This window comes from Aotus nancymaae, unplaced genomic scaffold (assembly GCF_030222135.1).
Source record: "Aotus nancymaae isolate 86718 unplaced genomic scaffold, 86718_ANA_hifiasm-v0.15.2.pri h1tg000040l, whole genome shotgun sequence".
Taxonomy (NCBI): domain Eukaryota; kingdom Metazoa; phylum Chordata; class Mammalia; order Primates; family Aotidae; genus Aotus; species Aotus nancymaae.
The window spans coordinates 23962876-23977336 of NW_026988454.1; the positions used below are offsets into that span (position 1 = coordinate 23962876).

Here is a 14461-nt window from a genome sequence, read left to right on the forward strand (position 1 = left end):
CCTCAGTCTCCCAAGTAGCTGGGACTACAGGCACCTACCACCACACCCAGCTAATTGTTTGTATTTTTAGTAGAGATGGGGTTTTATAGTGTTAGTCAGGATGGTCTCAATCTCCTGACCTCGTAATCTGCCTGCCTCAGCCTCCCAAAATGCTGGTATTACAGGCATGAGCCACAGTGCCTGGCCTGAATCTTTATTTGTATTTTGTAGAGATGGGCTCTCCCTATGTTGCCCAGGCTGGTCTTATCTCCAGGCCTCAAATGATCCTCCTGCCTTAGCCTCCCAAGTAGCTGGGATTACCAGCATAAGCTACCATGCCAGCTTCTCTCAATCTTATTTGACAGTCATTGTAAAATCTGTCATGAAGTCAAGATTAAACCTTAAACTCAGAATTTAAAAATTCACCAAGTTTTTTGTATGCTTCCTTCATTTTTGATTCATTAAAGGACTAATTATAAAGTAGAATGTAAATCTTCTGGTCAATTTAAACAGGCTGGAGGGATATTCATGAAGGAAGTGAGGTGGTTCATTGACAAATCTTGCTCTCAGTGACTCTCATCAGAGTAGAGAGGGGCGAATATTTCTGACAAGCCGCAGGAAGCGTTTTCCATAAATAAACAAATAAAACATGTGGTTAAACAGCAACGGGTACTACAGGAAACCCGCCTGGTGAGCAGTGCTACCCAGAGAATTTTGTGGATGAGCTAAAAGGAGAAGAAAGAAAAGTACAAAAGTACCAGCAACTGGAACATTATATTCTTGAGTTGTTAATTCAGATAAAATGGGTTCAAAAAGCCAACATTTGTTGTGGGTTTGTTTCTCTTTTTGCTTTTTACATGTTTCCATGTAGGTTTTTTTTTTTTTTTTTCCAATTTTTGGTGGAGATGAGATCTCACTATATTGCCCAGGCGGGTCTCAAACTCCCGGCCTCAAGCAATTCTCCTGCCTTGGCCTCCCAGGGCTTCGAGATTGCAGGCATAAGCCACCTTACCTGGCCTCATGTGGGTGTTTTTAACAAATTAAAAAACATGCATAAGCTTAAAGTGTGTTTAAAAAAGCTGGATCAACAGATGCACAGATATGTCATAAAGCAAGATGTTAATGATAGACTATAGATGGTAGATATAGGGGATTTACTGTAAAATTCCTTGAACTTTTCATGTTTAAAAATTTTCATAATAAAATATTGGGGAAAAATACATGCAGAATTCAAAGTCCTAATATATTTTTCTCTATAGAAGACATAGCTAGAATTACATTCTTAGCTAAATACATCACCTTTCTTGATTAGCAAAAGTTTACCTTTTTAGTACCAAAAGTTGCTTTTTATTTTTTCAGTTTGTAGGAACTGGTTCTAAAATGCATGACTAAATATTATATACATATATATATATATATATATATATATATATATTTTTTTTTTTTAAAGTTCTAGTGTCACCAAAATAATTAGGAAAGACATCAAGTAGAGTGATATGGGGAATGACACTAAGAAATATCATTTTTCTTGTGGTCACCAATGAAAGCTAATGGCATTTATTTGCATCTGACTCATGTTTATTAAACTCATGGGCTCTAAAAATTGTTGAATGTTTTATTCTGTGAATTAGTTTCCTAGTTTGTCAAGAAAAGACGACCTAGTTAGGGCCAGGACAGTGGCTCATGTCTGTAATCCCAGCACTTTGGGAGGCCGAGGTGGGCAGATCACAAGGTCAGGAATTTGAGACCAGCCTGGCCAACATAGCAATACCCCATCTCTACTAAAAATACAAAATTAGCCAGACGTGGTGGTGCATGCCTGCAGTCCCAGCTACTCCGGGCAGCTGAGACAGGAGAATCACTTGAACCCAGGAGGTGGAGGTTGCGGTGAGCCGAGATTGCGTCTCTGCACTCCAGCCTGGGCAACAGAGTGAGACTCCATCTCAGAAAAAAAAAAAAAAAAAAAGATGACCTAGTTAAAGTAAGTGTCCTTAAAAACCACGCTGTATCACACACTTTTCTACTGTTCTCGAACAAAAGCTGGAGATGAAACATACAAACAAACAAACAAGAGCAATCTATGTGGAAGAATCAAGAAAGAGGAAAACAGGCTGAGTAGAGTGTAAGTTAGGCCATTCAGTTTCCTGTGACTGCTCAGGGAAAGATGACCTCTCTCAGTTTTCTTCTGCCTTCCTTGGCTGTACAATACTGGGTCAGGAGATCATATGCCAACTTATCAGCCTCTCCAGACTGGAAATATGTCTCTGTTTCCAGAAATAAACATGCTTAGGTGAACTTAGAAGGAAGGAAAAAAAGGCTGGAGTCAAATCTGAAGTGTCTCTCTCACTCTTTCCTCCAGGAAAACAAGATATAAAGGCCAATGCAACACTTAAGATCAATGTGCGATGTTTCTAGATCTATGAAACAGTTCTTCAAATAACTAAATTCCAGTGTGGTTTGGCACTGCTAATGTCACAGGATCAAGAAATATTTACCTAAAAATTGGTCTTCCTTTTTTTTTTTCCTAGGTATTGGATCAGGCATCCAGCAAGACATAATCTCTGTGTTTTTTAGGAGCTTAGGGTCTGCATTTGAGCTTGCTTAAAACTTAATTCAACAAGTATTTCCCAGGAACCTATCATGGAAAGCAATGAATCTTTTTGGTTTATTATCAAAATTAGACGCTGCTTCTACTCTTCCTCAGAAAAGCAAAAACATAAAATTTTCCTTCTTTTCTAATCACAAATTTTTCCTCCTCCAAATTGGCTTTTCTGTACATTTGTAGCCACTTAAGTCCTTCTTGGGACTGTATTCTAGTTATGTTCCAAAAAAGCCAGAAACAAGCATTCTGAAGAAAGTGATCCCATAGGCTGGGTGGATGGCAGTTTGTATTCACTGTTGAATTGATTTCATACTAACAACTGTAATACAATATGCTACTAAAAATTTTTTTTCCTAAAGGAAAGAAAAAGTAACTTGGATTGAAGAGGAGGGGTCTTCTGGGAGGCCAAGATAACTCGAAAAGCCTGGTTGACAAGGATTTCCCCCACACCATGGGTCATTATTATTGCAGTACTATCCAGAGTTTTACCCATGTTCTTTGATATTTCATGCAATAAAAAGATCTTTTGAAACTGGGTTAACAATGTATAAAACTACAGCTAAGCTCAATTTAAAAATATTTGTTTCTCAACTCACTGGCATGTCTGACCACATTGACAGACAGTAGCATGATAAACTTCATTTCTATTAGCTTTCTAGCTTTAACATAATAACTCCAATAAATACTACTTCAGGGATGAGTGAAAACTAAAGTCAGAGAGAATAGAGGGAAAAATTGGAAGACGAATGGAGAACTTTTTAGTGCTGAGACATTATAAGCAACTCAAGAGGGAATCATAACATAGGAAAAGAAATGGATTGAAAATTTTGTTTTGAGTTATTTGTTAAACTAGCAACAAACTATATTATTAACAATAATATAGGAACATTTGATTTATTTCTTTGCGGATTGTTTTGGCCTCTTCTTTGACATTTATTTGCAGGAAGACTAGAGCATTCTTTTTCTATTTAATATGTGGGTGAAAGAATACATGGAATATATTTCATCTTTCTTAAAGACAATTGTCATGACCATGACTCTGGTCTGGGGAGGGGTGGATATAAAGCTCAAAGCCATAAAATAAAATACACAATTCAAGAAATTAAAAAATATATAAACAATTACATGTAAATGTAACATAAATGGACCATTTCAGTCCATCATGAGTAAACGAATATATAATGGTTTGTTACTGATAAATGCATCATCTGTAGAGGCAGCTTGCTAATGATTACACAAGGAATCATTCTATAGTATAGAATACTCACGTTTTAGGATGTTTCTCTGCTCTAATTCTTCAGATGTGGGCCTCTGGCTCAGCCTCCTATGATGACAAAAAGGATATATTAAGGTTACAAACAAGGTACCCTAGTAGGAGACTCAAAATAAAACAACAAAGTTCTATTTTTCATGTTTTGAGAAAGAAAAATCCATTTTTAAAGCTGCAAAATAAAAGTCTCCTTCTCATTAGTTTGGAGACTACGGATCATGGCTGAGGCTGCTCACTAACCCCCATCACGCAGTCTTCCTTCCATTTAGCAACAGATAGGCCTGAATGTTAGCTAGGCACCTGACTACAGACTTCCGCCTCCCTGGAAGCCAGGTGTGATGTTGTGATTGGGTTTCTGCAATGGGATGTGAGCAGAATGATGTTTGTTATTTCCCCTTCTCATTCTTAAAATGCCTGGGTGTGTGTTCCCTTTTTTCTCTTTCCTTTTTCTGCAGGCTAGAACTTTAGCATGGTGGCGTGAGCCAGCTTTGATCATGCAGATGAGACCATTTAGAGGGATGGGAGAGCAGCAAGACAGAAGGAACATGGGTGCTAGGCTGACCTCAAGAAGCTGTGCTCCCCCTCATGCTGGATGGCCCACTTACCTGGGCACTGTCATGTGAAAAGGTAATACACATACCTAGTTTGAACCACTGTAGTTTTTGGCCTCTGCTACAGCTTATCTTATAGCCTAATTAATATACAGCTCATTAGGGTCTACAACAGGCTGTTGTTCAATCGTTCCCACCAACTGAGATGACCAATCTACGCTGCACAGTGGTATAAGTGAAATGCCGCTTTTGGGACCTCAAATGAATATATTATATATAAAGTTATAGGTCCTTCCCATCTGCCTTCAAGAAAACCCATGTTTGTGATTAGTCGCTATTTGTACATGAGAGCTGAATGTCCTAATAACCTTTTATAACTTAGTTATTGGTCTTGTTTACATTATTAATTTACTGTTAATCAGGGAGAAAAACTGTCTCTGGGCATAGGCTGAATTTGTGCAAATTAAATAAAAATACATAAAATGTACTTTTTTTTAAAGAGAAAGGGTCCAGCTCTGTTGCCCAGGCTGGAGTGCGTGGTGTGATCATGGCTCACTACAGCCTTCAACTCTTGGGCACAAATAATCCTCCTACCTTAGCCTCCCAAGTAGCTGAGACTATAGGCATATACCACCATGCCCAGCTAATTTTGCTTTTTTATTTTTGTAGAGATGGGGTCTTGCTATGTTGTCCAGGCTGGTCCTGAACTCTCGAGCTCAAGCGATCCTCCTGCCTCTGCTTCCCAGGGTGCTGGGATTATAGGTGTGAGCCACTATGCCTGGCTGGGTAATCTTAATATAAGATAGTACTACTAATTCTAAATGTTTATGGCTATGACAGAAATGGTAAGAGGAATTGAAATTAATGATACTTTAAATATCTCACTAAAATGTTTGTTAAACTGTGATCTTCATCAGAGCTACCTTGAAACTAACTTAATTGAGCAGACAAAAGAACATATTGAATATCTACATTTATGCCAGCCAGGTTTTCTGCCATCCATATCCCCATGTATCCTGTGCTACATAGCTGTACTATCAATACTCTATACTACGCCACAATAAGCCACCCTTTTTTTATTTAGTGTCTCTTCCCTTTGGGTTGTCTTTCTCTCCTTTCCCATCCACTGAAACCTTACAGATGATTAAAATAATATCTTGAAGATAGGTATTTGGCGTCTCCTGAAAGTGAGAATTAAAGGCTCCTGGTTCTTTGCTTATTTACAGCAATTTATAAACAGACTATACATCTATTAAAACACTTATCACACAGGTAATTATAAAGATAATAATTACAGCTATCATTTAGTCAGTTTTAAAAATCCAAGTACTGTGTGTGCTAGGTGCTTAGTTTACATGATCTTGAATCCTCAAAACAATTCAGCAAGGTAGCAGCCAGTTCCAATTTTACAGATGAGGAAACGAAAGATGAGGAACGCCTAAGGTAAAACACTAGTAAATGCTAGTGCCAGAATTCATACTCAAGTCCTTTGACTTAGATGCTTGTGCTTTTCACATGACCCCATCGTGCAACATATAATTCTGTCTCTCATTAGACATGGAGTTCTCTATGGCTGGAACTGTGGGTAATTTATCGTTCAATGACAGTGATTAGATGTGCTTTGTTTGTACAAAAATAATTCTGTAAAATTTACATTTTAATAACAGTGAAAACTCTGATCTATTAACTTATTTTATTTTTTTGTGAGACAGGGTCTACCTTTGTGGCCCAGGCTGGAGTGCAGTGGCATGATCTCAGCTCACTGCAACCTCCACCTCCTGGGCTCAAGCGATCCTGCCACCTCAGCCTCACAAGTAGCTGGGACTGACTACAGGTGCATGCCACCAAGCTCCGCTAATTTTTTTTTTGGTAGAGGTGGGGTTTTGCCATATTGTCCAGGCTGGTCTCAAACTTCTGGGCTCAAGGGATCTACCATCTCATCCTCCCAAAGTGCTGGAATTATAGGCATCAAGCCACCGTGCCCAGCCCATTGACTTTTTTTTTTTTTTTTTTTTTTTTTTTTTGAGACAGAGTCTTGCACTGTTGCCTGGGCTGGAGTGCAATTGCGTGATCTCGGCTCACTGCAACCTCTGCCTCCCGGGTTCAAGCAATTCTCTTACTTCAGCCTCCCAAGTAGCTGGGATTACAGGCACCCGCCACCACACCCAGCTAATTTTTTTTTTTTTTTTGTATTTTTAGTAGAGACGGGGTTTCACTATGTTGGCCAGGCTGATCTTGAACTCCTGACCTTGTGATCCGCCCACCTTGGCCTCCCAAAGTGCTGGGATTACAGACATGAGCCACCGCACCTGGCCCATTGACATTTTTGATAGATATAGTCTATGTATTTATAAAGGCTTTTGAACTTTTGGGGGTTGCAATGGAATCCTAATCTGTAAGAGAGACAGAAGCTATCTCAGTTGGATTGTTAGATCGGAGATGGAGAAGGCGCCTCCCATCCCAGCCCAAACATACACCTATATTCCCATCCCAACTCAAACACACACCTACACTCCCGTCCCAGCCCAAATACACACCTACACTTCCCTGGCTCTTCCAGGAGATGCATACGTATCATTTCCAGGGCATCCTTGATGAAGTGTTTAGAAAACTGGTACTTCATGGGATTCCACAGTGTCAGCTTCTCAGTATTTTCATTGGTCCCTTGTTTTTGAACATTTGATTTGTTTTAATTTGTCATTGCTATAAAAGCCTTGTAATAAACATCTTTGTAAGATATAGCATTTCCCCCCTTTAGATTATTTCCTTTTTATATAGTCCTCAAATGGAATTATCATCCAAAGAAACAGACTGCTTCATAATTCTCATATCATACTGTTAAACTGCTCTTCAGAAATACTGAAAAGGTGCAATGTATATGTGTCCTATTTGCCCATAAACTTGCCAACATTGGGTTTAATTTTTAAGTTTTTTTTTTTTTTTTTTAAGACAGAGTCTCACTCTGTCACCCAGGCTGGAATGCAGTGGCGCAATCTCGGCTCATTGCAACCTCCGCCTCCTGGGTTCAAGCAATTTTCTGCCTCAGCCTCCTGTGTAGCTGGGATTAGCAGGATTCTAGGCACCCGCCACCACGTCTGGCTAATTTTCGTATTTTTAGTAGAGACGGGGTTTCACCATCTTGGCCAGGCTGGTCTTGAACTCCTGACCTCGTGATCCACCAACTTCGGCCTCCCAAAGTGCTGGAATTACAGGCGTGAGCCACCGTGCCCTGTGGCTTTAATTTTTAAATGTGCTTTACTAGTTTAACTGCTGTATAATAATTTAAATTACATTAATAATAATAAAATTTTATTGAGTGCTTGCTATGACTCAGATACTAAAGTATCTTAAGTGTATCATCTCCTTTAATCCTCCCAAGCTCTTGGGTTAGTTAGTTCCATTTTACAGATGGGGCCAAGCAGGGACTCTTTCCTGCCTTGTCCTAGAGATTGTATTTCTGCCAGTTCTGGATAAGCCCACACTTGGATGTTGAATAACCACCTCTCACAATGGCTATGGTCATGATGATTTTCATTAAATTTATCACAGCCCCAAATATCTTTTCAATCTGTGGCCACAGGCCTCTCATCCTTTCTTGGCAGATGGTTTTTCTCTGGCCCACAGTGAAAAAGGTGACATTTATTTCTATTAGGTTTCATTTTATAGAATGAATCCATCATACCCTGATTCTATAAAGTGTATCTATTGTCCCTGAAAGTTCACACCACCCATTTGTTTAACTTGTCTGCTGATTCTTCTTCATTGATAAAAATGTTTACTCTCTCTCCATTTAGTTACATATTCCTCCATTTCTTCCATTATGATTTTCTGGAGATGGATTTCTTGGGCCTGGAGTTAAGAGAATAGTTAAGTATTTAAAATGTGGTTGTTGCTATTACTGTGAATGCAATCTCCCCTTTTCATTGTATTTTCTTCTATGTATCAATATTATGTAAATATAATGTTGATTTTTTAATAGGTTAATCTTAGGCAAACCTGCTGAAATTATTACATATAGCAATTTTGGGTCGGTTTTTAGAGTTTTCTAGGTATATAATGATGTATAATAATGGTATATCTTTCCTATAATTTAGACCTTTTCTTTACCACAAATAATTGTGACCAGAATTTTGGTACAGTAAGGCTAAGGAATTTTTGTTTGCTTCTATTTTTGAAGAAAATGACTTTAGGGTTTCTCCCTATAGTAAGATATTTAGCATTATTTTATTTTATTTTTTTGAGACGGAATCTCAGTCTGTTGCCCAGGCTGGAGTGCAGTGGTGTGATCTCGGCTCACTACAACCTCTGCCTCCCAGGTTCCTGCCTCAGCCTCCTGAGTAACTGGGATTACAGGCGCCCATCACCATGCCTGTCTAATTTTTGAATTTTGGTAGAGATAGGGTTTCACCATGTTGACCAGGCTGGTTTCAAACTCCTGATCTCAGGTGACCTGCCCACCTTGGCCTCTCAAAGTGCTGGGACCACAACATCTCATTTGTTTAGGATTTTAACAAAACGTACACAATTTTCTTTACTGCTGCTTTGGCATTTATTGAGGTGGGTATATGATACTTTACACTTTTTACTCCTATGATAAACAATGAGGACATTCTGTTTTGAAGGGATACACCCTATTTGCATTATTATTTTATGCAAATATTATTCAATGATTTAAATTCTTCTTCATGGCAAAACATAAACAAGAGCAATAAAACAATCAGGAAACCTAGAAGCGTATACTCTCTTACATAGGGTAGAAAGTACAAAACAGGAGACAGTATACGAAAGAAAATTGGGCAGAGAGCCCAGGAGCTGAAATTCTACTTCTGGTTCTGCTACTCAGCAACTGCCTGTCCTTGAGAATTTTCCTTAATCTCTCTGCGCCTCAGAGAGGCCCCTTGTTTTTTCTTGGTAAGATGACAAGTTTAGACTTGTAGGTTTTTCCAGCTCAATACCATTAATCACTTTAGCCCCTCTTGCTTCTGCTGGCTCTTTCCCTGAAGCCAGAAATGGTCACAGGTTAGGGCTGAATTAAGAAGATGAGAGTGAGAGAGACCACTGGTGAACATTCCCGAATTTCTCCCAGAGTCGTTAATTTCTCTTCTGGAGCAGAGATACCCTCTAAGCCTCCCACTGGGTTCCCTGGTAGGCTGTGCTCTTCCTTCAGATGGACGCCACAGCCGCTGCCTCTGACATCTTTCTGCACATCTCAGCCATAAGGAGGTAACTTAGGGGTTACTCTTCCTCTGGAGAAATGGTCAACAGCCTCCGTGCCAATCCTGCCCCCAGTTATATCACTTTCAAGCAAGGACAGCAAATTTCCCCCACCTCCAAATCCTGCTCTGGGATTCTAGACAGTTCCTTTCTCCCAGTTATGCACTGTGTTGTGTATGCAGATAAGATAAGTCAGCAGAACAACTAATTCTTACATGTGTTCAAACTGATCATCAAAAGTAAGACCTTTGACGTGAATGAACACTCACTTCTGTTAAAACTGCCAGTTAAATGGACTTGTAAAGTCACCAGTGGCAAAAGCAAAAATCCAATACTATGGTGGAAGGCAGGTAGGGACGTCAGATGATCCATTTACTCGAAGTTGCAAGCGGGAAGTGTAGATATGAGGGTTATGGTTACCTGACTTGGATGGGCCAGACCATAGAAGGGAACTACTATTTCTACAGTCTCACAGTCCACAGGGCAGAACCTCATGGCATTCACAGGAATGCTACTGAGTTCAAAAATTAGGCCAGGATTGTTGAGCAAACTGATCTGCAGGCCAAATCCAGCTTTAAGAATAAATAATGTTTTATTGGAACATGGCCACACTCATTTGTTTATCTATTATTTATGTCTACTTTTATTCTACAGCAGCACAGCTGAGTAGCTGCAACAGAGACTGTCTGGCCAGCAAAGCCTGAAATGTTTGCCAACTGGTCTTTAAAAAAAGTCTGTTGACCCCTGGAATAGGCTTTGGCGACCTCAAAGCCACTGGCTAGCTGGGCCAAAGGACGGGTTCTTTGAATGGTTCATCATCCAAGACCAACTTTAAAAGACCTGATAGGCCAGGTCTACTGTACATAAGGAATTCACAATACCCCGTTAGGTAGGAAGCTTCAGAAGGTGAAAAACACAAATTAGTCAGTAGTGTCCTAAAATGGTAGCAATTACCTGACTAACTTGGTTCCAATCTGTTGTCGGATTTCCTGCCTCTCTTCTTCAGATGTACGCTGCAAGATGTTTTTGTCCTCTAATTCTTTCTTAGATGGTCTGTTGCCAAGTTTGATAGCAAGAGTATCCCTCCGTCGGATTTTACTTGCCAAAGCACCTGAGGATTGAAAAAGAGCAGAAATGCAGAGAGAGAGCCTTTTAGCCAGTGGCACTCGGGTTACACATGGCATGGTCTTTAAACAGAACCTAGACCAAATTCTTTATCCTCATGTAGGAGGAGAATCTTAATTAACCTAAGGAAAAAAAAGACTTGAGTTGGATGCAGTTCATTTTGAAAAGACTGAAGAGCTATTTCTTTTTAATGTTCTGAAAAATATTGGGACACCATGAACAAACTTCAACGTATCACTTCATCATTTGGAAAGTGATATCCGCAGTGTATTTTGTTGAGAGGGTGGATCACAGAAATGACTGATTGCACAATGTTTTTTCTTTTTCAAGTTTAAAAAAGTTCCTTTGCTTTTATTCTGTACAGTTAATCCTTGTCTCCTTCTTTCGTCTACTCAGACGTCATCCTGGCAGAGTCTATGAATGTTTAACCCTTAATTACTGCAGAATCCTAAAAATTTCATCAGATGATAAGTAACACCAAGTGGATGATAATGGTTTTATTTTAATTTTTGCTCTGTTCAAATTAAAAGGGATTTGACAAAGTGCTATTTAATCACAATATATTAATAACTTGTCATACTCCACAGATTGAAACCCATAGTGAATCACTCCCATGTTATCCTGCCCAAAGCTTAAAAAAGAAAAAAAGCACTTTCCAGATCTCTAAGTTATAGTAGGTTAGTGCAAAAGAAACTGTGGTTTTTGCCATTATTTTTAATGCATAAATGATAGTATTTCCCAGAAGGCCAACTATCTTACTTGTTGTGGATGAATGATTGTTTTTACTGCTAACAAGGTATTTGGCATTTTTTAATTATTATGTTTTGAGATGGAGTCTTGCTCTGTCTCCCTGGCTAGAATGCAGTGGTGTGATCTCAGCTCACTACAACTTCTGCCTCCTGGGTTCAAGCAAATCTCCTGCCTCAGCCTCCCAAACAGCTGGGATTATGGGCATGCGCCACCACACCCAGCTGGTTTTTGTGTTTTAGTAAAGACAAGGCTTCGCCACGTTGGTCAGGCTGGTCTTGAACTCCTGACCTCAAGTGATTCACCTGCCTCAGCCTCCCAAAATGCTGGGATTACAGACATGAGCCACTATGCCCAGCCTCTTAATGCTAATGAGGTATTTGGCATTCTTGACTCATTCCTCCCTCCTCGATTTTTAAACCACAGTATAAAAGTGAGTGAAAATTTCAAACACCTCCAATGAGTAAGCCAATGAATCTGCATTGACGATCTTTCTTCAAGAACAGTCCTAGAATGGAAGGGCTCTCTTTGGTCATAGTGAGAAAGGTCTCTGTCATTAGAAAGCTTTGATTCTCAGCACAAATACCAATATGCACATCTAGCTTATCTAGCTCATCAACAAAGGCCAGATCCAGCCGTGTGACATCATCTTCTGGAAAGGCCTCCCATCAAAAGCTAAACTTTAGGATATACACATTTCTAATTTGAGAAAGGAGGATGAGGGGAAAGAAAACATCAGATGTCTGGTTCCTAATGAGGCTTTTATTCTTTACAAAGTGCAGCTGCTTCTGTTTATCGCCCACGCTCCTCCCTAGCTCTTGAAAAGTCTTACTTTCTCCGCTGCCATCCTCATCTTCGTCCTCGTCCTCGTCATCGGTGTACAAGATAGGCCCGTCTGAGTCAGAGTCATTGGCTTGGTATTCCCTTTGGCCTTCGTCTTCTGAGGCACTAAAGAATTCTGAAGATTCGTCCATCAGCCCAGGAGTCAGTAGCTGAGGCACTGTCTTCCCCAGCTCCTCTTTGGTTGTGAAACTGTTAAAGGCAGAAAAGCAAGGAAGTGATGTGAAGCTCACAGCAGCCCTTGGGGGCACCAACGCCATGAAAAAGAGCTCTAGTTTCATGGGCTTCCTTCAGGCTGGGAAAAGCAGACATTTGACATAGGCCAGGCTAAAGTCACTGAAATGAAACCTTAATTGTCAAGGTTTTACATTTTTCATCTGTAAAATGCAAAGGCTTGGTATCTGATACATTTAGCAAACAAATAGGATAAAACTACATTTTCAAAGTATTTTTTCCATAGCAACAGGGTTCAGTGGAAAGAGGAATGAACTAGAGACTACTGGGTATTTGACATTGTCTGCACCTTTCTTTGACCTATATGAACTCCTGCTTATCCTTCAGGTGTCAGCTCCTTCAGGAATCTTTCATGGGCCTTCAGTTTAATTCCTTGTTCCACCTGTCTGTTCCATGGAGACCTGAATACAACCCTGCTAGAGTGCTTAGGGTACACCTTGACCACCCACTGCTGTGGCTTCTCAGTCCCACAAGTTCCTTGAAAAGTGAGACTCATTGTTTTGCATCACAGCACCCAGAAGGTAGTGACATAGAAAAGTACATCTTCTTTCATTAACACATGGCTGGGGTCAGTGGTTCACACCTATAATCCCAGCACTTTGGAAGGCTGAAGCGGGAGGATCACTTAAGCCCAAGAGTTTAAGACCAGCCTGGGCAACATAGGGGAACTCGTCTCTACTAAAAATACAAAAAATTAGCCGGGAGTGATGGCCGGCACCTACTTGGGAGGCTGAGGCAGAAGAATCACCTGAACCCGGGAGGTGGAAGTTGCAGTGAGCTGAGATTGTGCCATTGCACTCCAGCCTCGGCAACAAGAGCAAAACTCTGTCTCAAAAATAAATAAAATAAAAATTAGCTGGGCATGGTGGCGCTTGCCTGCAGTCCCAGCTACTCGGGAGGCTGAGGTGGGAGGATTGCTTGACCCTAAAAAGTCAAGGCTGCAGTGAGTCATGCTAGCACCACTGTACCTCAGCCTGGGTAACAGAGTGAGACCCTGTCTCAAAAAGAAATATATATATATGTTAATCCTGTGTTTATCCCAGTGAGTAAATAGTAAAAAATCATTTATCCTTTGCGTGCTTTCATTTTTTTCATTTGTAAAACTGCCTCTTGTAACATAATGGACAGTGTGCAAGTTAAATAAACTTTTTAGAAAAAAGGTGATATGCACTCTAGCCTGGGTGACAGAGCAAGACTTCATCTCAAAAAAAAAAAGGCGGGGGGGGCCGGGTGTGGTGGCCCATGCCTGTAATCCCAGCACTTTGGGAGGCTGAGATGGACGGATCACAAGGTCAGGCGTTCAAGACCAACCTGGCCAACATGGTGAAACCCATCTCTACTAAAAAAATTGTAAACAAATTACTTAGGCGTGGTGGTGTGCACCTGTAATCCCAGCTACTCAGGAGGCTGAGGCAGGAGAATTGCTTGAACCCGGGAGGCAGAGGTTGCAGTGAGCTGAGATCACGCCACTGCACTCCAGCTTAGGTGACAGAGTGAGACTCTGTCTCAAAAAAAAAAAAAAGAAAAAAAGGTGATATGCAAGGATGCAAGAATGCAAGAATTTTCTATGATTTAGCCTGGTAAAATTGATGGTTTAAGGAGTTACTATTAATATACAAAGACTGCCAATTTTCAAAGACTAGACTAAAAAATATATAGTAATTTACATTAAAAATGTCAATGAAAATAATGTAATCTTCATTTTAAGACATAAAGATCTCCCAAATTGCTTTCAGGTAAAAAGTTCTTCTAGTAATAAACACAGATCAACTTTATCAGAATATGAGGTATTTAAAATTCTACTTTGTGGTTATAAACCTGAGCACCGTCAAATTTTGTTTCTCACTTATCAGAAAAACCCAACAGACTATCTTCTCATCCTCAAAGAGGGAAACAGGA

At 40.0% G+C, this 14461-nt stretch overlaps 1 protein-coding gene across 4 annotated transcripts in view; it reads right to left on the bottom strand.

The window, feature by feature from the left end:
• Positions 1–14461, bottom strand: part of PHACTR2 (phosphatase and actin regulator 2) — a 213776-nt gene that overhangs the window by 38567 nt on the left and 160748 nt on the right. For all 4 annotated transcript variants that reach the window (XM_012474424.3, XM_064360612.1, XM_012474425.2 and 1 more), the window contains 3 exons: positions 12321–12520; positions 10571–10727; positions 3850–3905 (listed from right to left, as the gene is read on the bottom strand). In XM_012474424.3, coding sequence (XP_012329847.2) covers positions 3850–3905; positions 10571–10727; positions 12321–12520 — 413 coding nt within the window. The remainder of the gene's footprint in view (positions 1–3849; positions 3906–10570; positions 10728–12320; positions 12521–14461) is intronic.